Source organism: Drosophila yakuba, chromosome 3R (genome assembly GCF_016746365.2).
Source record: "Drosophila yakuba strain Tai18E2 chromosome 3R, Prin_Dyak_Tai18E2_2.1, whole genome shotgun sequence".
Classification (NCBI taxonomy): domain Eukaryota; kingdom Metazoa; phylum Arthropoda; class Insecta; order Diptera; family Drosophilidae; genus Drosophila; species Drosophila yakuba.
In genome coordinates this window covers 25,823,862-25,850,726 of record NC_052530.2, presented here as the reverse complement: position 1 = coordinate 25,850,726, position 26,865 = coordinate 25,823,862, and the positions used below count along the sequence as shown (strand labels likewise).

The window sequence follows — 26,865 nt, the reverse complement described above, 5'->3', positions numbered from 1 at the left end:
TGCTTGGCCTTGGTCACAAGGAAACAGGCATCAAAGACGATCCCAGCTGAGCACACTCCATTTTTTTTGCTAGTTGAGTCGAACTTTAATGGCTTTAAGCGGGTGATATCAAATTGAATTGCCCTCCACACAGGACATCTTTTATTTTATTCCTTAATTTTCACTCCCACATTTTAGTCACATTTCTGAAATTAAATCACAGCCGAATGCCGCCATGAATGGAATCAAAATCAAAGGAAAAATAAAATGAAAAACGAAAATGAAAATGAAAATAAAAATAGCCAACGCGATGTTGTCGCCTACAGCCCACCAGCCCACACACACAAACACACTGGGCTGGAATGGAGTGGCTTATACAAGCCCCCTTTATACAACATGACCGACGAAAGTAGCCAATGTAATGGCCAAAACAAAATATGAACGAAATTGCGGACCGTCCAGGGCCAAAAGCAGAACCAGAACCAAAAGCAGAACCAGAAGCAGAATCACAACCAGAGCGCCACAGGAAGCCAACTTCCTGGTTGAAAATTTTATCTCGTTGGCCATGGCAGCGACTACGAAAATGAAAGAGCCCAGCTAGCAAGAAAGGACGAATAAAAAAATCAAAAAAAAATAAAAAAAAGCGCCAGAATCCGTTTATATGTATATGTATAAGAAAACGGCTTCAAGGACACCTCATGCTGCTGGTGCTGTTGCTGTCGCTGGCGGCTGCACAACTACAGGCGCAACTACAACCAACACCACTACATCGCATCGGCGTCTAAGGTCCTGCCCAGGCACGCCCACAGGGTTGCCCAGCACGTAAAGTACATACCAGGCCATGCCACACCACGCCACACTGTACAGCACGCCCCGCGCCCATTTACAAGGCCGTGGAGCGAACACATGTAGGCCATGAATCTCATAACGAGTGTTAGACATGCGCCACGAGCCTCGCACTGTGGACGAAAAGTACCAGCCCATGCAACAAAGTCTATATACATCTTAAAAATTAACTCTTATCTTTTGTATCCCTTTTGGAAACCTTTAGGAATTGCAACTTCATATAAACTAATGATAGGTTGCAACAGATCTAAAACCTAAAGTTGTAGTGCAGTGCTGCTGATCTGTTAGGCAAATAACAACTAAATAAAAAACTGCGCCTACTTGGTTCTGCCCAAAAAATGATGATATAAGCCCACAGTTCGCCGTCTTGGTGTGGGTGGGCTTTGAGCCCAATAAGTGTGTGAGGATGGCCAACAGTTGCCGCTCCAGTAAGCGCGACCTGGACCTGCCTCGTAAAGCTGCAGACCATTAAAGAAATGAAAAGCAAACGCCGACGACCGAGACAGCGACTGCGACGGCGACGACGACGGCGGCGTTGGTAAACACATAAAAATGCTTAAATTACTTTTAAGGGGAATTATTTATTATTAATGTGTGGGCCATGAGAAACAAAAACCAACAAACAGGGAATATACCACAACCATGCCAAACAGCAAAAAACGCGACTAAGCCAAATTAGAAGGGCCGACAATTTGAGTTTCAATCATTTTGCATTTGGCTAATGCGTATTTCTCATTTTCAAATGTTTTGCGAAAACGCAGATGCAATTTTAATCGAGGGTATGGCATAAAAAGGCGGTTGTTTTGCTCATTTCCGGTTGCTACATTTATTCATATTCCACAAAAACATTCCACAATCGGTTTGGCAAACACATTTCAATCATTCATGACAGTTGCAGCCATGGCAAGTGGAATTCCAGACTGCATTTGACATTTTGCCGTTCGCACATTTTGGTGGAATATACCGATTTGTTTATAAGCAAGTCCGATTCAATTTCAAACGGTGCACTATTTCTAGTCACCAAAAACAATTAAATGAGGAGAATTATTTATTTATTTCCTGGTGTCACGACGTGGGGAGAAGTGACATGCGCAGCTGTTGTACGATTTTCAGAAAATTGAAAACATTTCCGCCACCCCTTGAGTGTTTTATTTTTTTGTTGTTGTTTTGTAGCCGCAACAAATGTTTGGAAACCGCAGGTGAACGTGGAAAAGTGGAAAGGAGGTGTCCACGTCCACGTCCACATCCACATCCACGCCCACCTGGACAATTAATGGGCGCCGAGGCCACGTGCTGTCCAAACCAAGCGGTCCTGACCGCCATCACTTTGAGCCTGCGTCACAATTATGTTTGGTATTCGTAATTTGACCAACGAATATCCTTCGACCACCGGACGAGCTTTTTGAAGTTGGCTAATCTCTAATCTACACCGGCATTAGTCCAGTGACAAGAGCATGGGATCTGGAAACTGGAATGGGTAGCAGATGGGATGACGAGATGACGCCATTGGCCCTGCAGCGTTTTTCGGCCCTGCTGATGATATTGACATTTATGCTTGACCCACAGTTTGACTCATTCTCATTCCTTTTTTTTCCGCATTTTTTTGTCAGCTTCAATTTGGCCAAAACAGAAGAGAACAGAAGAGAACGTTGGGCCCAATTTTTTGTTGACACTTGGCCGCACCTGCTGTCCGCCTGTCTATTTGTTTGGCTAATGTCTGTGGCCAGGACACGGCGAAGGATAGGTTCGTCGAACATGTGATATCGTTGGCATAGCCCGAACTATCCTGGCCGGACTGTAAATGCGCATTTGTCGAGGGTCAGATGGAAGCTATATGGCGTAGAATATTTGCGGGCTGCTAATAAGCAGCTTGGCCGGCGGCGACAGCAAAACCCTCGTCAACAACCTTGGCCAGAACTTCAGGACTTGTTGAAACAATGCGCGTCGCACACAAGTCCTTGCACAATCAATGCCAGCCGGGCTTTGTTTGCTTACCACTTTCACTACCACTACCACTACCACTTTCATTCCCTATTCCAATCGCAATGCGACTGCGAATTCCAATTCCTTCTGCTGGCCCGGGGCACCATTAAAAAATCAACGCCCAAGTCGGGCTCACAAAGTGCCTTCATTATGCGAATCCGAGGCGAATTCGAGGGGAGTTCTGCCTTTCCTTTTCCGTTTCTTGGCCTGAAAATCGGTCGTCTGTGCATTTCGGCCAAACGCTTAGCCAGGCTGAAAGCAAATTTCTGTACGCACAAAAGGCGTAACAATCAGGCTCTGGGCATCATAAAATCTATATGTAGAAGGGCCTTTTGTTTGGACTGCATGATTTCTGGCGATTGTAATCAATAATTTACGCATTTTCATTTTCGGCCAGCCCCAAGGAGGCATTAGTGTTTGGGTCGCAATTACAAAGACACAAGTGGCAGCCATTCAGGCGTGCACTTATGTGTGTGTTCTCTCCCTTTTTCCTGTCCCTTATTTTCGTCCTTTTTTTTTGTGTTTTTTTGTTTCGGCCAAGTTATCCCCCAAACGCCAATCCTTAATTTAACGCTGCATATATTTCAGTGCTCGCAGACAAAATAATTCGGCTGGCCCTAACATCATTTGCACTGCTTGAAAAGAGTCCTGCTGTTAATTTGCTCGCCTTTCAAAGTTATTTATTCATATTTAATTTTTAGAGCTTCCTGCCTGCACTTTCCATTATCCTGCGCCATTATTACCAAGCATCCCACTGTTGGGAGGTTGCCTGAGCCATTATTCAGCTGGTAATTCCCTAAGGATTGTGTTTACTTGAGTGCGCATGTGGCTGCCAATTGACGCGTATTTGGCTTTGTGCTTTGCTCTCTTATATAATACACAATTATTGAGCAGCGCCGTGATTGCCATTTTTAGCAAGCGGCGAACCATGCAGCTTGTTGAATAATAAGCAGCTTATCCTTAGTCAGGAGCGTTTGTTTGGGATTTTGCTAACAGCTTTGCGAGAAATTTTAAAGCGACTATAGAGCGAAAAATGCGTGGGCTTCAACTCGCTACACATGCTTAAAACTCGCAAATGCGGGTATTAATAAGGTGGCTAAGTCGCCCACTCATTACGCATACGACACGTGAGCCTGGCCACAACTCAAGAAGGCACAAGAGCGCACACTCGTAAGCACCTACCATTAACATTATTAATTCAATTTAACGCTTGGAATGCTTTATTCATCCGTGGCTTCCTACACATAGGCGCTCATTAGGGGCTAGAACGCTGAGTCACCTGCCGAATATTAACTGCAGGCATTAAATACTGTCGCGCTAAGCACTTTCATTACAGTCAAACATCACTAAGCCGTCTAATTGAATTTATATTAATAAATAGCTGTTAAACAGGGTAATTTAATGGCTTGTAATATATTGCTTATGATATTTGCACTAGATTTTGTCAGAGTTAATCAGCATGAAATTTTAATTTTAAATATCAGAAATCAAGAAGGTTAGCACTGTTGCACAATGTCCTTGCTCACTTACACACGAACTCAGAAGCCACAGCATGGAAATGAAAACATTGCCAGTAATTGAGGACTCGGTGAAATTAATTAGGTAGCTGGTGTGGGAGATGAGAAAACAATCTACAACTGGCTTCAGGCTGCATTCGCTTTGTTTGGCAGCCTTAGATATTAAAAGCAGATAGAGATACATGAGCCAGTTTAGTTTTAAGCGGAGATAATTTGAAAATCTCTTAAGAGGCTTGCCCGCTTTAGTTTACGTTTTACTTCCGGCTGTGAGAATCTACAAATTACTAACCGACTCTTTGCACTTCATCACTTTGTGTGTTGGCCGCTCTCACTCAATTTGCAGTAATCACACTTTATTTGTCTCATTTCTGGTGTTCATAAAAAACGAAAAGTTCGACCTACTCCTACTACTATTTTTTTTTTTCACATTTTTCTCGCTTTTCCGTATTGTTTGTCATGCGTTTGAGCGCGTGCCTAGATTTTAGCTAGTGTTTTATTGCCTACTTTGGGTCGTCCCACTCGTGCAAGGATCCAAGGATCTAAGGACCCCTTCGCCCTTCGCCACACACACACACTTTCAAGTGAGCACACACAGAACTGCACTAAAACAAAATTACACCCACTGTAGGTGGGGGAGTGGCTGGGTAGTGGGTGGGGATGAAAAACAAAACATTTGCCTTTCATTTGCGCCCCCTTTGCATAATAAAAATGTGTAGTTTACTTCCATTTTTCCCGCCCCACGCCACTCCCACCACCCCCTGAAAGTCGACCAACTTTGCTAGCCCTTTTTCCAGGCATTTGCCGACGTTATTGTTTGTTTGTTCATGTTTCCCCGCCCATCCGCACTCCCCATTTCTCGCAGTGTCTCCGTGGGTGCGGCTTGTACGCGTATGTGTGACATTTCCGGCTCTGTTTAATTTTCCATTCAGTCTGCTCCACTCTTTCCGCCGAGTTATACCCATTCTTTTTTTTTTTTTTTTGGCATTTAATGCGAGTTCTTTTTCACTCGGGCTTGCAATAATAAACTTTTTTAGTGCCTAGACATGTTTTTATTTAGTTGAAGAGGGGCTGTCAGACAATGGAGAGACACTGGGGTTTTTTAATTAATTTTTGCCTACTGGCGTCGAATCGTTTTCATGTACACCATGCGGCTTGCTAACGCCTGCCTGTCGCAGCAATACAATAAAATACAAGGCTAACTTCAAATTGTGCTGGCGCTTTTTTGGCAGTGATTAAATTGTTATGGCTGAGCAGTAAGCAAGGAGCCCATCTCGAATCTGCCATTCCGTGTGGCCTCGAATCACTGATTTGCCAGAAGCCAAAAAAGTGTGTGGTGCTGGGAACTGAAGCTATATACGACCTCCAATGCCTAATGACTACGGATTGAATGCGGGCTGAACTTCTGTGATTTCAATGGCCTGGGACAGGTTCAATTTATGCGTTTTGCTGTCATTTGTTTTGCTTGACCACACGGCTCTGTGCTTATGGGCTAAGCTAAGCTCTTTCGGAACCCGGGGTCCAGAAATTTATGCGCCATCACTTTGGTCTTTGGTATCCGGCTGCCTTCCGCTCAAATCCCTTAAAACCTCAGGAAAAAGGCAACAGCCAGGATCATTCATTTCATTTATTTTGCAGGAACTGCCGGCAGCGTTTCACTTTGGCCCTGCTTTAAACAGCTCTCGACCTTTGTCAAAAGTTTTGTGGCCTGAAAACTTTGTGGCGCAAATCAAACTGTGGATAATGATGAATGCGGCCAGCAGTTTGTGGCACTTGGCATGTGGGCCTGAATAATTACCGCATCGCTGGGCTCGCTGGTATGCGAGCTTGAGTCTTGACTCTTGTCTCTGAATGGCCAAACTTGGTCAATTTACATGTCGATGTTAATAGCGAATTTTTGTCAGCTCTTTTGGCATTGCGTGTGACCATCCAATTTATGGATTTTCCTCAAGTTTATTTTGGGTCGAGGCTCTGATTAGGGTTTGCCTGGTCGAGATTTATGCTGCAATTGTTTCCTGCTGTGAGCGCTCCTATTAAGGCTCATTAAGGATCAGGTTTGTGGAGCGGAGTGGTGGTGGTTGGTAAGGCAATAAAATATATTTGTCATCGGTTCTGCTTTAATGGAAAAAAGTGTTGGCTGACAGTACGGCGGACACAGCGATGCTGGTCGCTCATAAACTCATAAATTTGGTGAAAATGGCAAATCGATTCCGCTCTTTTTTGCGGTCATTGTTATTACAAAACTGTCAGAGCCCCGGACCAAGTGGAAGGCAAATGCAGGCGGCTATATCTCCAGAGTTCACCTCCCCCTCCCAGCTTCAAGTCCCCGGGCAGTTGGCAAATCCCTTTTGATAAAGTGCCTTTCGTCCTTCCAGGCAGACAGGCTCCTTCGAGCTTTTGGCTTGGAGTGTCGCATTATGGCCATTCTCGAAAGGCAACGCCTCGATGGCTTCGCAATTTCCAGCTCAGTACGCTTTAGTGGCGGATTTGGCAATAAGAGGCGGCCAGATTTATACAACTGCTTTCATGCATAATTATTTGCTGACATCTTAATAGTTTTTCCAAGTCTCTTTCTACCCGCTTTGACGTTTGTTTGCGCAAAGTCAATTTTACAGCCAAAAATAGCTGACAATCGACTGTGCATTGCTTCCGCTGGCAAGTGGCAAAGCAGGCTTCATAAATATTTTAGATCCTACACTTAGGCATAATTGTTTTGCGGAAGCTTTCCATTTTTATTTGCTTGCCACGATCCGCAGGGCTCAATTTTTTTTTTTTTTTGTATTTTGTCTAGGCCCCCTTTGGAGCAGCTGGCATCTGTCACCCACACACACGCGTGTATTTATTGGGGGCCTCTTAATGGGGCTGCCGTTTAACGACATTGCCAGGAGCTCCATAAATAATACAAATAATAGAAAACGCTGAAATATAAAATTCCGTTTCCTTGTTCCTCGGCTGCTGTTGCTGTTGCTGCTACCGAGTCTCTGTATTTGCGTCAATTTGTCGTGTGAGCAAGTTTATTTTTTGATAGGCCAGCAAGAAGGAATATAGCATGCCGATAAACCTGGCTCGAATCCCCGACTTTCTGCCTACACATCTCTGCCTCTCTACTTGTATGTCTTCCCCCGAAGGCGGCCCGAAAACAAGCTTAAGTCCTTGTCGTCCTTGGCGTGGCGACGCCACCTTGGGGCTTTTAAGTTTGACGCTCGTTTATAGACTTTGCACACTCTGCATTTACTTTACGGCGCCGCTGATGCGGCTGATAATAAGACCACGCGGCGTATGCGCAATGTTAGGCTGCCAGGATGCGGGGAGTGTGGCAGGCGGGCACAGCGGCAGAAAAACAATGGAATCAGCGAAAGTTGCCCAAAGTTTTTACAGCTCGATACACACACGCCTCAGAGACACCAATACAGGATACGGCAGCCAGCATCCAACCAACATTCCGCCAGCGGCCATTCGACTCTTGAGGAACTCTCGAGCCGTGCTTTTGTTTCGCCGAAGCTTGTTTTATAACTTTTTGATTGTCTTTGCGCCAAATTTGTGCAAAATTGCTCAAGTCTGTGGTTCTGTGGGCCCAGTTGCTGTCTTGTTGCTCGCACCTGCAAATTGTGCGCGGCATACATTACGGCTGCCATGTATAATATTTGGCTTAATCTGATTTTTGCCACTCAAGTTAACTTCGACAGCGGGCGGGTCGAAACTTTGCCCGCTGGCAGAGCCACAACAATTTATAGACCGTTTACAATATTTATTTCGATTCGTCGTAGGCCAACTTTTTTGGCCTGTCGTTGCCTGGCCCCCCAATTTGTATGACTTTATTTCGTTGCGAGTGCGGTGAGAGAGTCCATTAAAGTGCAATGGCATAGAGAGGCGGGTAAAGTTTCATTAGATATGCCAAAAGCGTCTTTGCACAAGTCAGTACTTGCTTGCTAGTCCCGGGGGCGGAAGGAGCAGCTAGCTTTGTCAAAGTCCTCACATGTCATACGGCAGACAGGCTGGCTGGCAGCAGGCATCCTGGCAGCAGGCAGCAGGCAGTAGGCATCCTGGCATCCTAGCATCCCTGGCAACAGCCACGCAGTCAGTTAGTCTGCTGCAGGCTACGGGCGTCCATCTCCCCGTCTGTCGTCGCCTGTCCTCGCCATGATGTGTGTACACTGAACACATCCTCGTCGTCGTCCTTTTGCACCCCCCCGTCCCAAACAGTTACGTCTTCAGTTGTCCTGGGGGCAGGACGAACCCTGCCATTGAAGCTGCAGCGAGTGCATATGTAGAGGCAACCACAGTTGCTGGCGGCTATAGCAATTATTACATCTGTATGGACATGTGGCCACATTAAGTATACGACGCGAAGGCCAGGCAGGACCTGCGGCTGTTGCTCCTCTTGTCGTCGTGGCGGCCCTGTCGCCCAAGTGGCCTGGCGCAATATTTATTCAAATGTTAGTGTCGTTAGCGGGCAGCCAGCCCCACTGTTTAGCTAGGCAAATTGATTTATGTTTTGCTTTAATTTCAAAATTAAATCCATCTCCAAGAGCTGGGCAAACACAGTGCGCTGGGCATCAGCATCAGCAGGATTAATCCTTTGTGCGCCAGTATGCCCGTCACGTGCGCCTTTTGTTGCTTCAGTAAATAAGTGCTCGACAGCCAGTTGGCAACTCAATTAGGCCATCAAGCGAAGGGGCTTCCTAATGAACTCCACTTCGCTCCGCCATTAAATCCAACCACCAACCACGAAGCAACCGCTAACGCCCACATAAATAATTCAATCTCAACAATTTCTGAGCACAGAAAATCAATAATAATCGCATCAAGTGTCGGAGGGCAGTTTCGATTACGCCTTTAGAAGCCCCGACCAGGCAACGTGTTTAAATTGTTAAGAGCCCGCATCCCGCATCTCGCATCCCGCATCCCACATCAACACACTCGATCCCATCCAGCTGCTAATCTGTGCGGGCGGAGGAGCAAGTCGCCGCTCCATAAAGATTCATTTCGTTTAATGACTTCAAATTGATTTCACTGTGCCATCGGCGCATTTTATATGACGCTGCCTTCAAGGATGCCCCACTCCGACGTGGGGTAAATGGCAAAAACGTGCTTTACGACGGGAGCGATGATCACCGTTTGGTTTGGAGCTTCTTCGTCCTCTTGGTTTTTATCCCATCTCTGGCTCCTTGGCGTATTAATTTTTCAGCAATTACGTTGCCAGCGACAACGTGAAATGGATACAGGCGAGGAGCCCTCAACTGCTCCGCGAGTTTTACAAGCTACTCATTGGTTTTTTTGATTAACTTTCGCTCGAAATGAAGCTGTAATGAAATTCAATTTTGTGGCATACTTTGGCGCACTCATTGGTTGGTTAATCAAATCAAACTGCCAGAGGCAATACCCATTAGCAGTGACATTTGCAATTCATCGAACGCCCCAACAAGGATCGCATGTTGCAAGTGAGCAGCGGACTGCTGTCGATAAGCCAGCAATTTACAATTTATTAAAATTAAAAGCATGCGCAACCTGTAAACCTGACAAGCCAGACATCACCCACTCCCATATATCCTGCGCCATCGAAAGCCCCTTAAAGGCAGCGAGACCGGACCGTGGTGGTATATTTATGAAGTAAATAATCGAAGCGTGCCCAATGAATTATTCATGAGCCTTATGGAAAAGCCAGCAGCCAAGGTGCCAGGTGCTGAGAACGCGTCCAGTGCGTGACTTTCGTCCTTTTCCGAGGGCCAAGAAGGACCATTCGACGTCCAGCCGCCCACATACCTGCGCACTATTTGCAATTAGCCATTCAAGAATTTCCATTCATCAGTTTTGCATATGCATATAGAAGTTAAACGCCAACATGCATAAAAAATTCTGTTCTGTAAATTCGAGCAGCTCAAACAAGCCCTTAACTCCAAGTCTCTACTAAAAGCTAAAAATAAAGTTTATATGGAAACATTTTCTCTGACCGACGCCCACGGCAGTACATTTTCCTTTAATAGTATACATTTAAACAGTAAAACCAATTTCTAAATTATATTTGCAAAAGCAACGCTGCTTCTGAATAACTAAAAGGTTTCAAATTACTTTACATATTCCTTTATAAATAACTTCATATATGTAGTGGCATGTGTTGATAAAACATAAATTAACAACTGAAATAGCTCATATTTGAGCTTGGTCAATTTGTCCTATTTTTAGCGCACCCACAACTAATAATCAGAAAGCAATCAGAAATGCCACTAGAAATGGGAGAAGCAAACATGAAATTCACAGGAAAAGTACTTACTTATTGGCTTTGTTTGCTGTAATCCTAAAAGTAAAGCGATTATCCAAAACCTATTCATATTTCCGTATTGATTGCTTCCAGCTGCAGCGGCAGATGGGGTAATAGCCTTGTTTAGCCTTAGATTGAAATCAAAAATGGGCACTCGATGCGTTTGCAATATCTTAACTGTAGCACTTGTACGATCTGATTATCTTCACAAAAATAAATAGCAACAATTTATCGGTGGCTCGTTCTGGGAATCGAGGGGTGTTTCTACTTTTGGCACCACCACCACACCCGAAAACCTAAGCAATTATCGATCGCAGTTTCGATTTTGGGGAAAAGGGAGTTACATGTTTTATTGAACGCGCGCAGCTATTGAGCATTTAATCCTGCAGATCGGATCGCGCGCACTCGCAGGACTCGAAGGACCTCGCCGGCAGGTGTCCAGCCCAGCCTTTCACTCGCACAGTCACTCTATCACTCTGCAACAGGATGCACTTTCACTTTCACTTTCGCTTACACTACACTACACAGCAGGGTGGAACTTTCGGGCTGAGGCAGTGGCTCACTGGCTCTGGCTTAAAACCACTGGCTCCGGGGCTCTTTGCATGCGCGCACTTGTTGTGCTCGTCGCAAGCGTTTATCCTAGACTGAAGTGGCAGGCGACACGCACTGCCAGCCTGGAAAGTGGACGGCTCAGGATACACCCACACCTGCCGCCGCCCCCTTTCATTTTTTGTTGTGGGAGTCGAGCCTTTCCAGCCACTTTTCCGAGCCAGAGATTGTGAGAGCGAAAGCTCGTCGGAGCTTTTTGCCGCTCACTTATCCGGCCAGTTGTTGCGCCACGGCAACAGTTCCCTGCCGAATCCTGCCCCGAGTCCAGCGAGAGTCAGAGTCCTGCCTGAATCAACAGGCTGCCATTCGTGGCCATTCCATTCCATTCCTTCCACTTTGTTTGCGGGCGGCCAAAAGCAGTCGCTTTAAATGCATTAAGTGTGGCCCAGCCGCGGGCCATCTAGCCATTCTGCCATCCAGCCATTCTGTAATTCCGCCGACAGCACGTCCGTCCGCTGGCCTTGTTTTTTTTAATTACCCCAGCAATTGTCTGTAATTGGTTTCTGTAAAAACAATTTGTGTTATAGTTCCCATTATTGAATTATAACATAAACAGTCAATTTGAGAGCTAATGATTGTCTGTCGCTCAGGAAATTTTACACTTGCTAGCGTGCAAATCAAATGCCTTTAATTGAATCTGATAAAATTATAGTGCTAACAGTTTATATTTACCAACAGCTTTTACTTATTCACAACGTTAGTTTAATACACAATTTACATATTCACAAGTACTCACAACATATTCTTCTGTGCTCATAATAATTCCTATTCATTTATTCAAACTATAATTACATTAGGGTAACATACTATATATTTGACTTCAATTACTGAAAAGTAATTTACATTTCCCACCCTTCTCCGCGTCGAATATTTAAACGTGAATCTACAATATTGTAATGAGTCGCCCATGAATACCGAATGTGGCCTGGCCTTCCTGGCCAAGTCGCTCTAATTCATGCGACTCCTTCCGCTCCTTTGACCATGACAGCGCATTACTCATTCCCACTAATATCCATGTTGACAGGTATCCAGTGCCGTTTCAGTGCCGATTCCGATTTCGATTCCGATTCTAACTTCGAGAACCGGCAAAGTCCTTGGCTGTACACCTGTCATCGCCCACAGACGACGTACCGAGTGGCATTTAAGCTTTGATGGAATAAATGAACACGGAATTATTTTAGCTAATTAACCAGGATCTACATCTGCGACACGTGCAAAACTTCTTGCCGTTGTCTTGTCTTTTTTATGGCGATTCTACTTTTTAAATTAACGACACTGTGAGAGGAGCACTGTCATGGCACATGGCCATAAAGTTTTATGCTCAGCCACGAGGATCAGGACCTGCAGGCGTATCCTGTCCGCGTATCCTGCGCATGGCCGCATCATTTTCCCCACGTCCGTACACTTTTAATTACAAACAATCAAATCAGTTTGTGTTTATGTTCCTCTTTTTCCGCCCCGCCATCCAGCTGGAAATTGGACAGGGGCCACATCATTGTCACAACAAGGACCGCGGACAGAACGACGGACAACGGACCTGCACTGAACGGAGTCGAGCCACCATTTTGTTTTTCTATGTGTGTTTGGACTTGGGCTTTGACTGCCAGCCTGTCATCATTAGTGACCACAACACAAAAGTTGACATTGCGCTAAATGGGAACATGGCCATGGCTCGCCGACTTGTTTGCTTGCGGCGATGTGCTGACATATCCAGTCGAAGGTATTAAGTCATAAAAAAGTGAGGGAGCCGCTAATTTGCGAAATTATTTTTGCTGACCTTCACTTACGCCAGCTTCTACTAACCCACCTTAAACCTTGGCAAAACACCCTTTGTTAGCAACTTGGGAGATATATATCCCTCTGCTCCACTTGAAAACTAAACAAATAGGGGCATGCATGCAGTTCGCATGAAAAATGGAATAAATGCTTGTTGGCAAATATTGGCTCATATTACCAGTCCGTATTTGTTTATGTAAATGCAGAGCAGGTTTTGACAAAAGCCCAACGTTTGCAGTTCGTGCAATTAAAACACGATAAAAAATACATTTTCAAAACAAAATTTTATGGCGCATGCAGCCAAGTGATGTATAAAACACACAAAGCTGGTTTCGCTCTCGTTTAGGAAATCTGTGATTGTTGGAATAACAAAATGGAAATATACAAATTTTAAACGCGAAACCAAAAATGTTTGGTCTCGCTAAGGTCGTTGGAAATTTGCTGCCTGTAAAAAACAACATGACCCCGGGCAATTTTCAGCGCTCAGCCACAGGAACTTTGGACCGCCCCGAAATGCCTTTCCATTTGGCCATGTTAAGTTGGCAAGACACGCGTGCTGGCCAAAATGCAAGTCAAACCGGCGCCAAAACAAAAGCTCGGCCTTTACTCTGTTTTTTTTTTTTGCGTTGCCTTTTCTGGCTGCTGAACAACAGCCAACAAAGCTCATTTACACGGGAAATAGCCTAAGTGCAAAAACCATTTAAATGCAAATTAAGCACAAAGTGAAAACATGTGAACAAAGAGGCTAACACACATACAAACACACGTACCAAATGCTTGTGGAAGCCAAGTATTTGGGCCATGCTCCTGGTTTTGGCTCCCAACGTGGCTTACACATCGGCTTCGGTTTCGCAGGAATGCCCAACAACTTTGGGCTGCTCTAAATGTAAAATAGTTTAGCGCCGCCAGCGCCACAACAAATAGCTCGACCAGCAGGATTGAGGAGCAGTGAGCCCCATGTCCTTTGGCCCCTCAGCCTGCTCGGTCTCTGATTTGAATAAATTCATATGCATAAATGGGCCAGGGAAGTCAACTGCAGCTGACAAAATCAACAACCTGCTCCAACTGCCCGGTAATTGAGTTAAAGATCCAGGTCCCAAGATATCGCCGGCTGCTCCGATGGCTCCAATGGCTCTACGGTGTACGGTGGCCATTGCTCCGTTGTCCGGCAACTTCACGAGCAATTTACCCACTGCGTATCAGCCACGGGCTAATGAAGTTACACACAGCCAGCTGCAGGGGTTGCTTTTATGGCCAAGGTGCATTACAACGAGCCATGGCTGCCGGCGATTGCACACCAGTTGAATGAGCTCGCCTCGATGGACATGGAAAGCCAGGGGCTTCAACTCCTGGCCCCCAAGGGCTTCTGTTCGGGGTGGCACCCAAGGTGGAATTATTTCATGGGCGGGGGTTTTACATTGCAGTTGAAATGGCAACCACGAGCTTTGCCTGAAACATATTACATACCTCTACAGTATTCGACTCATCCGATAGCTTTCTCTATAATCCCAGCAATAGTTTATCACAAACAGAACTTTCTAAATTCAAGCAAAATGATTTACAATTGGTTTAAAAATAATAGGAGCAACTTTTGGCCTTAACAATAATGATTGATGCCTGTACCATGACACCCAAAGGCATGATACGTACTGTTTCAGACAGCTGATGACCTCAGCAAACCAGCAGAACCATTTTTGGGCTGATACAGAAAAATACATTTTTTCTCATTTTTCACAAGGGGTTACATCAAATTTTTTTGCAAAAATTGGTCAAAAATTAACATATTACAACATATACACCATTCGATAGGAAATTTCATTGCGAGTTCAGCAAGATATAACATTCTATACTTGGATTATTATTTCTCATTCTTTGATAAAAATAAGAACTTTTTTATGGTGGAAATCGAAACTGTCATACCTCAAAACTCAAAGATTAAAGGGGCACAAACAAACCCAAAAATCCCCCTTGTCTACGCCCCTGGTTGATGTGCGACTGCCATGGCTGTTACTGCAAGTGTCGAGTGCGCAATGCGATAGTCTTTGATTATATCACAGCAGAAGGACGAAATTCCGACTGCGAGTGTGCGTGAACTCGATGCGAATAGTCCGAGTGTTTGCTTTATTTATGTGCACTAAACAAACAGGGTACGGACATCACTCCCCCGAGTAAAAAGTGCTGCAGGTGAAAGGGGGGCGATGGCGTTGGATACCAACCAGCCTGCAGCAAATTGAGCAACCGGCCGCAATTATTTTTACACGGCCAAGAGGAACGAGAGGCAGTCATTTAACACATTCTGCAATTGAACCCGATTGGGGCTTGATTCAGACATTTCGAATGGCACTCTTTGTTTGCCAGCGAGTTTTTGTATTCAGCCTGTTATTATTTGCCTGTGCGTGACAATGGGTCACTGGGGAATAGACAAGCAAAAAATACTTGTCCACATTTGTATAGTTAGTTTTTCATATAAATTTATCGATTCGCTGGTGCACAAGTGTGCACAAGAATGTAGCACTTCGAAATGAGAAATCAATCTGGCTCAAATCATACAGACTTATACATAAGCCATGTGCCAAAAAAGTTTCACTAAGCACGCCACATGAATTAAGTCGTTCTGGCGTAATAAAGCCCTGCTGCTCGTGATACTTGGTTCGACATTAGCTTGTTGATTTTGTGACCGTTCCGATGATGATGGGTTCATTCTTGTAAAATCTTATTAACTTTCATTGTTGTGCTGTGTGTGTATCAACTGTCACAATGAAGTTGTGTCTTGCACGTTTTGCTGCCATGAGCGACCCACATTTGTTGTTGCACTCTCACAGTTCATTTGATATTAATATAGACTCTGGCCACTGGCCATTGGTCACTGCTCACTGGTGACTGCTGCCCATGATGATAATGATAATGATGATGATGCTGCTGCTGCTGCTACTGCTGCTCCAGCTCTGCCGTTGCCGCTACATATGTTTTCATTTGTTTGACGCTGATGATGACAACCCTCATCAAAACTTTGTACCGATGGCCGCTCGATTGCTCGAGCGAGTGGTCAACGGCTGTTGACAGGCCACTTTGACATTGTGTGGGTCCTGCAAAAGGACACTGGCCATGTGTACGCTGTGTGGTGTACAGTGATACATAATTAAAAGGCCGAGGTCAGCGGGCCGGGGGAAGTTTTGATGCCACGCTCGGATATACCGAAAAACAGAAACACAAACGCACACACACTCACACTCAGGCCACACACAATTTAACTTAATGGCCAAAGGGACAAAGTTTCTGATTTTCAACATAAAAGTAAACAAGTTGCTTCCAGGTAATTTATTAAGCCTCGACCGGCCATGTGCAACCCAAATTGGTAGCAGTTCGAGCTGGATGAATCGAAAAAAGGCAACGGAAAAGCGCAGAGGTGCAAAGTCAATGAAAATCAAGTGCTGAGGGGGCGGCGGGGCGGATATGGCCAGCCCGAAGGCTTTCGGTGAACTATGAGGGATTCGAGGCCCCGAGGAGCGGACCATAGAAACCGAAAGAGTCAGCGAACACATGGAGAAATCATTTGTAGTAATTGAAATCGAACAAAGCACAAGTTGCACAGCAAAGGGAGCTAAAAAAAAATCAAACTGCCACTGGGGCTCGGAACACAAAATAAATGTACAACAGCAGAAAGCCAGAAGGAGCGAACGAAAGCGAGTGGATTGAAAGGCAATGGTTGGCTTCTGGTTTTCCAGCTCGAGCTTTACAAACTGACTTCAGACTTCCTGCAGCGGCAGGATGCAGCCCCCAGTCATATTGGCATTCGAATGTGAATGTGCAAGGCTCCACCAACCACCACCAGCACCACCACCACCACCTTCATGTGCGGAACATGTGTTGAATACGTGTTCAACACGGCCAAATGACGGCGACATCGCTCGAGTATTGTGTGTATGTATGCCATTTGCGCAGATGGAAAAGGATCTAAAGCAGGAGCTGCAGAAGGAGCAGGAGCAGAAGCAGGAGCCAAAATCAGCAACAATTCGCTGTTCATGTGTGAGCAACGCATGCAGTCGTGCATGGCGATGGCGGCTTAGACGCGCATCTTGAATGACGTTAATGCGGCTAAGCGGGAATCTTAACGCGACACACGACCGACATTTACCCACATATATGGTATATGGCAGACAGCATACGTATTATATATGCAAATTGTCGGCCCCATCGCTCTTAACACTATCTATAATAGGCAAGCGCTTGTCTAGTCATTGGATGCATGAATCGATTCAATCACACTCCTGTCACACGAGGCGTATACGTAATGCTTGTTAATTGCGGGGAGGGGGGGCAACTTGTGTGAAAGGACTTGCTAACTAGATTACACAAGCTAGCGAGTTTCACCTGTAGCGATGTGAATTATGTTGAATCACGTGGGTATTTAAAATGCAGAAGTAATAGCAAAATCCTGACCTTTTTTTACATCAATTAATATGCGAGAGTAACGATATCAATTAAATAAAAGTAAGCCAGATTTTTTCAATGATAAATTTCGCAAAAATTGATGCGGCTGAGTCTCGATTTCCTTTTTTGGCCACCATCTATGGTTTCTGTCGATGCCAGCAAGAAATGATTGGGTAAACGGAAAAGCACAGCTGCGGCTTGTTGCCCATTTATCCTTAATTATATACACGAAATCGGATTCGATTCGGGGCAAAATGATGAGCACACTGACTGACATATAAAACGAGCACAAGGCAAACGGCAACAAGTCAATAAAAACCGTTAAAAATTAATGCCACATTGAAGAGAGCACGATACGTTTCCAGCCTGATTGGCACTTAATTTACCATTCAATGGCCGGCTCTTGATTTCCAACAGGCCTTTAGCCTTTAGCCGTCGTTTTGTTAAATGCAAATGCGTTGACTTTTTGCGGCACTGTGTGTGTGTGTTAATTAACTGCCCGGATAGGTATGCTAATGCAAATAAAAATGCAATTGCTCCTAACTGCCACGGTTATGGCTGCCTAACGGTTGAGTTACGCTCGCACGTGCTCTGCGCCTGTGTGGGTGTGAGTATGGGTGTGAATGCGAATGTGAATGCGAATACGAGTGCAAGTGCTCGCTTGAGTGCACCCAAACGCTTTTGCTGCTTGGGCGATTTCAATAACGCAGCGTTACATCGATGCTGTGCTCCTTGCGAGAGTCTGGCCCGCAATGCCCCAACCAGTTGGCCCCAAGTTCGCCATGGTCAGATAGACAATTGATGCTCTTCGCTTGGCCGGGCGTGGCTGTTTAACCTGCCAGTTGGCCAAACTTCCAGCACCTGAGGGTGGCTTGGATGCACCGTAACAAAATGAATCATATAACATATAAACTTACTTATTTATTACTTTAAAAAAGGTTGAAAACCAAAAGCTCACTTAAAACAAATGAAGTAAAGCCAATAAATATCGCATCACTCGTTTCCCATTTCATTGCTAAAGTATTGTAACATTTTGTTGGTATCCAAAAATATTACTTTGCAGCATATGCCACGCATATGAATAAGTAATATATATTCCTCGCTGTGTGCGCAAATGTCGATGTTAAAACGAATGTGAGTGTGTGTGTCGATAAGTGCACACAATCCATTCGGTATTCAAATTACTTTAAATCGCATTTGTCTCGCGTGCACCGAGGTGCTCGCTCAGCTCTGCTCCCGGCACGTCCTTTCCGCAAAGTTGCAGTTAAATTTGCAGCAGGACTGGCAAATCAAATTTAGTAAAAGTCACTAGCACACGAGTGGCTGAGCAAACACAGATACAAATGTGCACATGTGCAGTTGCCAATATATGTGTGCATATGTGTATGTAGACTCTGTCACAGACAGACAGTCCGAGCAGTTTGGTTTTCAATTAAATTTATGGCTGGTCAACACAAAGGGGGAGATGGGGAGTAGTTTTGAGGAGAGCTGTGGCAGGGGCTCACTTTAATGCCAGAAAGCTAGGAACTAGAAAAGCTAAAAGCGAAAAGCGAGCCGAACAACGGCAAAGTTCATTTCGGCGTGAAAGGACGAAAATCGATTAGATCCAAATCTTTTAATAAGTTTCATTTCCGTTTTGTGCTGCCTTTCGGTTGGGCGCTGTCTGCGGCTGAGTACGGCCTTGATGGGTGGTGGATGGTGGGTGGTGGGCGAAGGCACTCCCCTTTTCAGAGACGCCCCTAAAGGGCACACCCATTTGCATTGCGACTTGCGGGCTGGAAACTGTCTAAGATCCGCTCCCCCATCCTGCGCCCTTTTATTACGTATATTAGGGTGCGATTTGGAAATTGCGGTTCAATTGAGTTTCGGGACTTGTCGACTGCCGGCAGTCAAGTGGTTGGTTGGCAAGCAAATTAGGCCAAACCAAACCAAAACCAGTAAAACCCACACCCAAAACCCACAGCCGCAGCGGGGCGCGATTTATGATTGACTGGCCAGTCAAATCGGAATCCGGATTGTAGTCGATAATTCGTTGGCGATTGTGATCTCCGTTTGCCAACTCACTTGTGAATGTTTCATGAGTGGCTCCTGTGCTTTCGAATTAAGGCATTAACGAAGCTATTTCGAGGGAAAAGCTAATTGTCTCGAGGTTGACTGTCATGTCGGCAATCAGGTTGGAAATGGTCGGGCATAGAAATGGAAATCTCACCCTTCTGCACCAGCAAATTGCTCGCCCGAAAACAAAAGGGATAATGATAGGCACAGCGGCCTCCTGTTTCTGCCAGGACACCTGGTCAACAGAAGGATAGCCCTACTAAGCCAGCCACACATCACAGAGAACTTACACTTGGAAAAACTAGTGAGAGGGCTAAGCGAATGCTTACAACAACCTTTATATACTTTTACCAATAATAACTAATATTAGGTGTTCAAGTACTTGGTACTTTTAAACGGTACGCTTTAGTCTACGTTTGCTTTTTTCTTTCCTAAGTGAATTTTTTCTTTCAGTGTTCTTTGTTTACGGTGCCTGGGCGTTCCAAACACAAGCATCGCAGCTCAGCTGCGGCTTTTGACCACGCTTCTTTTGGACGCCTTCGTCGCGTCTTTCCTTTCAGCCGGATTAATTGGCTGCGATGTGACACACACACTGGCAATCACTCACACACACCTTGTAAGCGGCTGGTCCTCACGTATGCACGCGTATGCCACGTCAACAAATCATTCACGCGGCCTGAAAGTAGGCAGCACTATTTTAACTTATTGCCTCTTTACGAGCACTTCAAGTTTTATGGGAGTTTTTCATTACTTTTCCGCTGGCCAAAATGAATGATGTGGCGACCTGGCGATTTCTGGTTTTACTATATTTCGTTTCGTTTCGTTTACTTTTTGTTTCCTTTCGTTTTCGGCATTGCCTTTCATTTCGATTCGGTTTCCATTTCGCACTTTTTGCGCTTTCACTGGCAAGGCTTTCGGCACATTAACGACATAAGCAGCGACTGACAGGACACGCCAACTGCTTGGCACGCATGGCCGGATGCCTGTTGTCCTTTGTTGGCTTTAATGCGGCTTAAATGCTGCCTTTCGAATGGATTTTTCATCCTTGGGGGTGCTTTAAAACCCCAACCCACATGCCAAACTAATTACACGTTTAGATGTCCCCAAGGACGGCATGGGTAATGGGGAATGGGGATATGTCAAAGAGCAATTAAAAATAATCGATATGCAACACGGGCAGGCGCGCTAAGTGAGCCTCAACCCCCGCAGGACAATTAAATTTAGAGCTCCGCCCCAAAACGATAACAATTTTTCACAAAGGATTAGAGAGCTGTCGGCAACACGTCGGCACTTGGCAATTTTTGCAGCATTCGATTGTAGTTGCTGTTGTCCCAGCAAATTACTTTTCCCCATGGCCAATATTGCTGCTGCCCCTAAACCGCAGCGCCAACTGTTTGTTTAATTAAATTGCAAAAGCAAGCTGAAACGAAAATTCCCTTTCTCCCTTTTGGCTGCAAGTTATAACCGTCGAGCTGAGCTGACCGACCAACCGGCAGCAGTCATTTGTATTAATTGAATAAGAATTACGCTTTAATCCGATATAGACAATATAGTCGTTGACCCAAAGTACCGGGCCAAATGGCAGACATTTTGTTGGCACTTCATTTTATATCTCGAACATTTTATTTCTACGAGCACTCCGCTCCTATTTTCCTACTTTTGTGTGCTGCTATATCGCGTTCCCTGGAAATTACGCCACCGCATACATAGCTAATGCCAGGACCCACGGCAATTGTTATTGAATCCGTCTAAATACACGGAGAAGGAAACCCGAGGATGTGTAAGGAGATCTCTTTCTCCATGGGTGTGTGCGGCTCTAAAAGGAAACCTGGAGAACAGGAAATTTCTTGGCTATAAATAGAGAGGCGGGCATTTAGAATTCAAGTCTAGCCCCCTCTGTATTTTTACCTATTCCACCTGCCAGTCGCCGCTGCTGAATGGCCCTCTAATTAGCCGTAACGATGGCACATATTTTATATTTTATCAATCCTTGACCCTGCGGCCCTTGGGCTTGGGAAACTGTAAATTGTTTTCAATACTCGAAATTATTATTATATTATTAAATTATTCATGAGTATGGGGGTCTGGTTGCCATCTGCCCGAGGGCACTTAAAATATGAAATATGACAGAAACATGCGAGATAGGAATCAGAGTCTCGTTGTCGTCCTCGCAAAGGAAAGCGGTGTAAGGAGCAGTAAGGCACATGACAGGATCCCTCTGGCCTCCAGCCATAATGCTCGGCGGTTGGTTGGTGGATGGTGGATGATGAGGGGAGGATGCTCTTGAGTGGCCAGGAAGTGGCTGGGAGGGAAACAGCTGGTTCCTGCCCCTTGCTGCATCTTGGTTTTTGCATGATAATCGCCTTTAAGGTTTCATGTTAAAGCTGTCACTGTTCGTGGTTGGAAGTCTGTCAATGGCATTTAAGTTTATTTTCCTTTTCTCTCAATTTAGCAGCGCAAAAAGGGCAAACTTCAGTGAATCATAAGTTTTCCGTTCGTTAAGCTGTTAATATGTGTCCACACACTGAAATCTCTGGTGACTTCAAAGTTCTGATTAGGGGTCCTTGGACATATTTAAAAGTATGTGGGCGCTATGTTTCTTTTCTTTGTATTTCTAAGGGTATACAACTAGCTCTTAAATAACTACAATCAATAATATACATATTCAACTACTTTCTGCGCAGCAACGCCGCTGGCAAATACTTTGTGAGGGGAGTGACGGCCTGCACCTGATTTTGGGCCTCATTCTGCTCCTGAACGTTGATGGCAGCCGGTGCAGAGCTGAAGTCCAAAACAGGTGCGACGCCCTCGTCCGAGCTGCGAGAGCTGCCGCCCAAGGAGTCGAACTGCTGCTGGATGAGCTGCTGGGCACGCACCGCGTCCTCCGGGGTGCGATACTTGACGAAGTGCACCTCCGGCTTGTGACTCTGGGCCTGATTCTCATTGGCCAGCCGCTGGGCCAACTGGGCCACATCCGCCTGCTTGCTGAGCACATAGATGGCCGTTCGCTGCTCGCTGGCCTGTTTGGCCAACTGGAGGGCTGCGTTGGTGAGACCTTGGTGTTCCGGCGACTTGATGAACAGCACGCGGAGATTGCGTTTCAGCATGCTGGCAATGTGCTCGGTGGCCTCGCGATCCGCAAACTCCTCCTCGGGCGCAGCGTAGGTGTAAAACTCCTTGCTAAACTCATCCGCAGCAGCTGGAATCTGTTGTTGCGTATTCTGCTGCACAAGCTCCGGTTGCTGATGCTGCTGCTGCTGCTGCTGCGTGGATGTGGAGCTAAATCCGGTGGCCTCCGCATCGATGAGTCCTGCAAAACGACGGTCGCCAGCCGCAGCTTGATAATTATAGCCCAATTTGGCTGCCGAAGCAGAAGCAATGAGGAAAAGTAACTGGAATTTAGAAAATTATCTCAGTTACAAAGTAGTTACATGATATATTTCTTAATTAATAAACTGGATAAACGAATTTCAAAACTTCTTTAATTTAGTTCACTTTGGCTTATGTTGCACTTATATTCCTGTTGACTTGTTTAATGTATTTCACTATTCTTAGCTTTAAATTTCTCACCAGAAATCCACGCATCTTGAGCAGATATTTTTGATGTCTAGTGCGGAGGATCTGTTTACCACTCGTTTAGTTTGCTAACTGACGTTCGATGTTTGCATTCCGATGGTATTTATACAAGCTTGCGGAATGGGAAATTGGAAATATGACAAATGATGGGCCTGCAATGTGGCAGCGTTTTTTGATTTGACTTGGCTATCGGGATCGGAATCGCATCGGTTTCCGTTTCATCTTCGGATGCTGCAACCCATCGAACTTCGCACATTGCCAACAGTTAATCAGAGATAAATGAGCTTTTAAGCGTTGACACAAAACCCCGTCTCAAGTTACGGGTTACGGGAAATGGGGATACCGCACGGAACCAGTTTCTTTTTTTTTTCAACCAGACCATGCAACCTTAGGGCGTTGCTTGTCTTACATAAATCTGCGGAACTACTCGTGTTTGGGCGGACGAACATCAAAGCCGCTTACTTACCACAAAAAACGATGCAAAATATGCATAATTAATTAATTAGCCGGGCGATTGCGATTTGCATCTTTTGCGGCAGGTTATGAACTCGGTTTGAAGCTCTCTTTCAACCCCATCGTAGTGTCGAGTCCATCAATATCGTCAGTCATCGCTTGGGCATCGACAGCAATTGTGGTTTTTGGCCGCACAGTGCAGTGTTTCTGTGGACTCAACCAATACTGGAATATTCCCCAAGTCGGCCAAGAAATGTCCGTCCGTAATCCTCACACATTGCTGCTGTTTATCCGAGCATTGGGTTTCCTGGTTTCTAGCCAACAACAAACGCCTTCAATTAGGCATACAAGGTATAGCAAGACACAGGTACAGAAACAGAAACAGACACAAACATTGCATAAACAATATTTAACAATAAATAGACACAGGCACACACTCAGATTCACAGGCAAAACGGCTTCCTTCGACTGGGCCAGTTAATTGCTCTGATTGTTTCACATAAATCTCCAGAGTGTTTATCTGTGGGTGGTTAGGTGTGTGTTTGTGGATGGGTGGATGAGTGGATATGTGTGTGCAGATGCTGACGATGTGCTCTAGTTGATAAGGCGGTCTGAAGAGCGACAGAGCTACCAATTGAATCCAACATAAACCAGTTAAGATGCACACGGCAACAAATTTGATGAATGTCAACAATGCTTGCATATCTAACTGTGCAAAGTTTCTTCAGTTATCATTATAACATGGTGGTATATAATCAATAGCAAAGTTTATCATGGGAATATTTAATTAAACTAATATTGTGCGTTTTCCTCTCAGTGCACGATATTGTGTGGCTGAGATTTATAGGCCTAAATCACCAGAACATTCCATCAGGCTGGAAGACAGGCAGGCAGTGGAGCAATGGCCAGAAGCAACAGGCTTCTCGGCCAGGCCCCAACAATATCCATTTATGCGCATAATGAGTAGTCATACATCAGGGATGGCTACAGCTGCCGACGGCTGCTCATCATCCCCAGTCTCATCCAAACGTGGGCAACTCCGCATCCAAATGGCCAGTGGCCGGCATTTACATTTATAAATATGCATAATTTGTTAAAGGCCAAATGAAATCCTGCAAACGGCCTCAAGGGGGACTCGAGCAAAACGCTCTTCTAATTTAATCATTTTGCCCATTGGCACCGACGAATTCATTTAATTTGTTGCCAGGCAGGAGTCATGGTCGTGGGTCGCGGGGGTATAAGGTGCGTTTACGGGCAAAGTTTTCCAAGGAGCAGTAAAACCTATCAGCCTATTGACAATGACACCCGCAAAAGGCAGCGTGTTCGTAAGTAAATAAACTGTCCCGAGGCCAGAGACCTGTCCCATAGAAGGTATCAGTTCGTCTAGGTTGCCGGGATTCCTGTTGTTTCCGCAGTTCGTTGTTCTGGTGATGGGCCCCTTGTTTACTATTTATCTTTGCACAGAAGACAAACAGAACTAAGACCAAACAATGAAAGTAACAATTTGGCAACGTCAAAAGTCGTAGGATGATAAGATTTATTTATAGTACCAATCGCCGTGATTGGCCAGTTTGAGGGCGTAAGTGGGAGTGGTAGTGGCAAAGGCAGTAAGAGCAGAGCTGATGCTTTTGTTAATTAAAATTTTGTAGGGCACGTGTGCCACGGAACCTGAGCCATAAATCATGACATCAACAGCAATGGCAGTGGGGTGGTAAACGAACTCAATCACCCACTGCCAAGGCAGCAAACTCCCCAGAGGCGGCAACAACAATTACCGTCAGATAATCATGGCCATTATGTGGGGCGCCAAAAACACAAATCATGACAGCATTAAGAGGAACAAATCGTTCCCTATCTCTGAGCGGACAAAGGTCAGCGGTTAGCGGTCAGCAGACCGTTATTACGCACAATTAGTGTCTGTATGCATTACAGAACTATCGAAGACAGGGTGCTCAATTAAAGAGCAATTACCAAATATTAGCTAATGGCCGGCCGGCTGGCAATTGACATTTGTGTCTGGCCCAGAGCGAATTGCTCTACGACTTTCGCAAGGCGCAAGAAAGAAACCAAAACAGAGCGCCCGGGGGCATTAATATTAATGAACTGCTCACACACGCGACCCCGGGCAGTTCATTAAAGTGTCAAACACTTTGTCCCGCAGACATGTCCAACTTGGGTCTCACTCTCACTCTCGCAGTCGCTCTCACCAGGGCAAAGACCACAGACCCCCGTAAAGACCCACCAATTCGAAAGAAAGTGGCCAAGAGCTACAGAAACTGAAAAAGAAACCGAAACAGAGATGCCAAAACCTGTTGCTCTCTTGGAAGCTGTTTGCTGGGGAGACGACACGACTGCGACGATAACGCCCAATTGACCCCAAAAGCGGGCAAGCTGTCACTATTAACGTGTCATAAATCAAAAACTTGTTACCATGTAAAAACGTAACATTTTGCATATTGACCGGGCATGTAACCAAATAGCTTCCCAGTTACATTTTTTGCCACAATCGCTCTTGGCCGCCGTGACACCATCGATGGCCACATGATATCGCCAGCTAATTATGATTGATGCTTGCCACTGGGTTCAAGTTCAAATGAAGGGGATTTCTAGAGGCCCCCCATTTGGAAAAGTGCAATATTGAAATGCCAAATGATAGGCGATATTTGACAGGGCAAGTAAAAGCCCTAAAATATTAAAAAAAGGAAATAAAGTAAAAGTTGGACCTGCCTTGCCTTGTGGCCACGTTTCTACGCGGCCTGTCTTGGACGCTGAAAACAATTAGTATGACAATTTATCATATGGCCACAGCCAGATGATTTATGAAGGCCTAAAAACAACACGTAGCCGACACGTTGCGTTGCGTATACGCCATGGAGTCACTCGCTGTGCTGTTTCTGTGTGTGTTAGTTTGTGTATGTGTATGCGTATTTGCTTCTGGGGGTGCGTCACATGTTTGCCCATTTCCTTCCTTCCTGCGGCCTGCTTGCTGCCGTTGTGCTATGCAATTTCTAGTTAATAAATATTTCCGGCTACAAGCAAACGGAGCAACAAAAAAAAAGCTGACAGACACGCCCGGCAAGGAGGCGACTTCTGGGCGGATATCGCGCAATTAGTTGAGTCAACAATTAAAACTGTTGCCCTTTTTCACACAAGAGTGCAAATTTGGCCTGGCTATTATTAGGATAGTGAGAAAACTATAAATCACCCGCAATTAAATATATATGAAAGGAAATGGCACCGAAATATTTCCCAAATATGGCGTCATATTCAATATCTTTTCCGTGGAGTGAACCGCAGCAGGACAGTAATCCCTTTACCCCAAATCCTGCAGCTATCACATGCTCATTCTGGCATATTAATTGGCTTTCATTAATTATATTTTGA

The 26,865-nt window shown here is 45.2% G+C and overlaps 2 protein-coding genes across 2 annotated transcripts in view; both read right to left on the bottom strand.

Annotated features, from left to right (window-relative positions):
- Positions 1 to 11,221, bottom strand: part of LOC6538366 — a 37,795-nt gene extending 26,574 nt beyond the window's left edge. Inside the window, exon 1 of the mRNA XM_002098854.3 lies at positions 10,594 to 11,221. Within this exon, the coding sequence (XP_002098890.2) occupies positions 10,594 to 10,651 (58 nt within the window). The 5' untranslated portion in view covers positions 10,652 to 11,221. The remainder of the gene's footprint in view (positions 1 to 10,593) is intronic.
- A 10,827-nt stretch (positions 11,222 to 22,048) lies between these two features.
- LOC6538365 lies at positions 22,049 to 23,086 on the bottom strand. Its single transcript, XM_002098853.2, has 2 exons — positions 23,023 to 23,086; positions 22,049 to 22,844 (listed from the first exon to the last, which is right to left on the bottom strand). The coding sequence occupies exons 1-2, from the start codon at positions 23,035 to 23,037 to the stop codon at positions 22,122 to 22,124; spliced, it is 738 nt and encodes a 245-aa protein (XP_002098889.1). The 5' UTR covers positions 23,038 to 23,086; the 3' UTR covers positions 22,049 to 22,121.
- Positions 23,087 to 26,865: the final 3,779 nt, after the last annotated feature.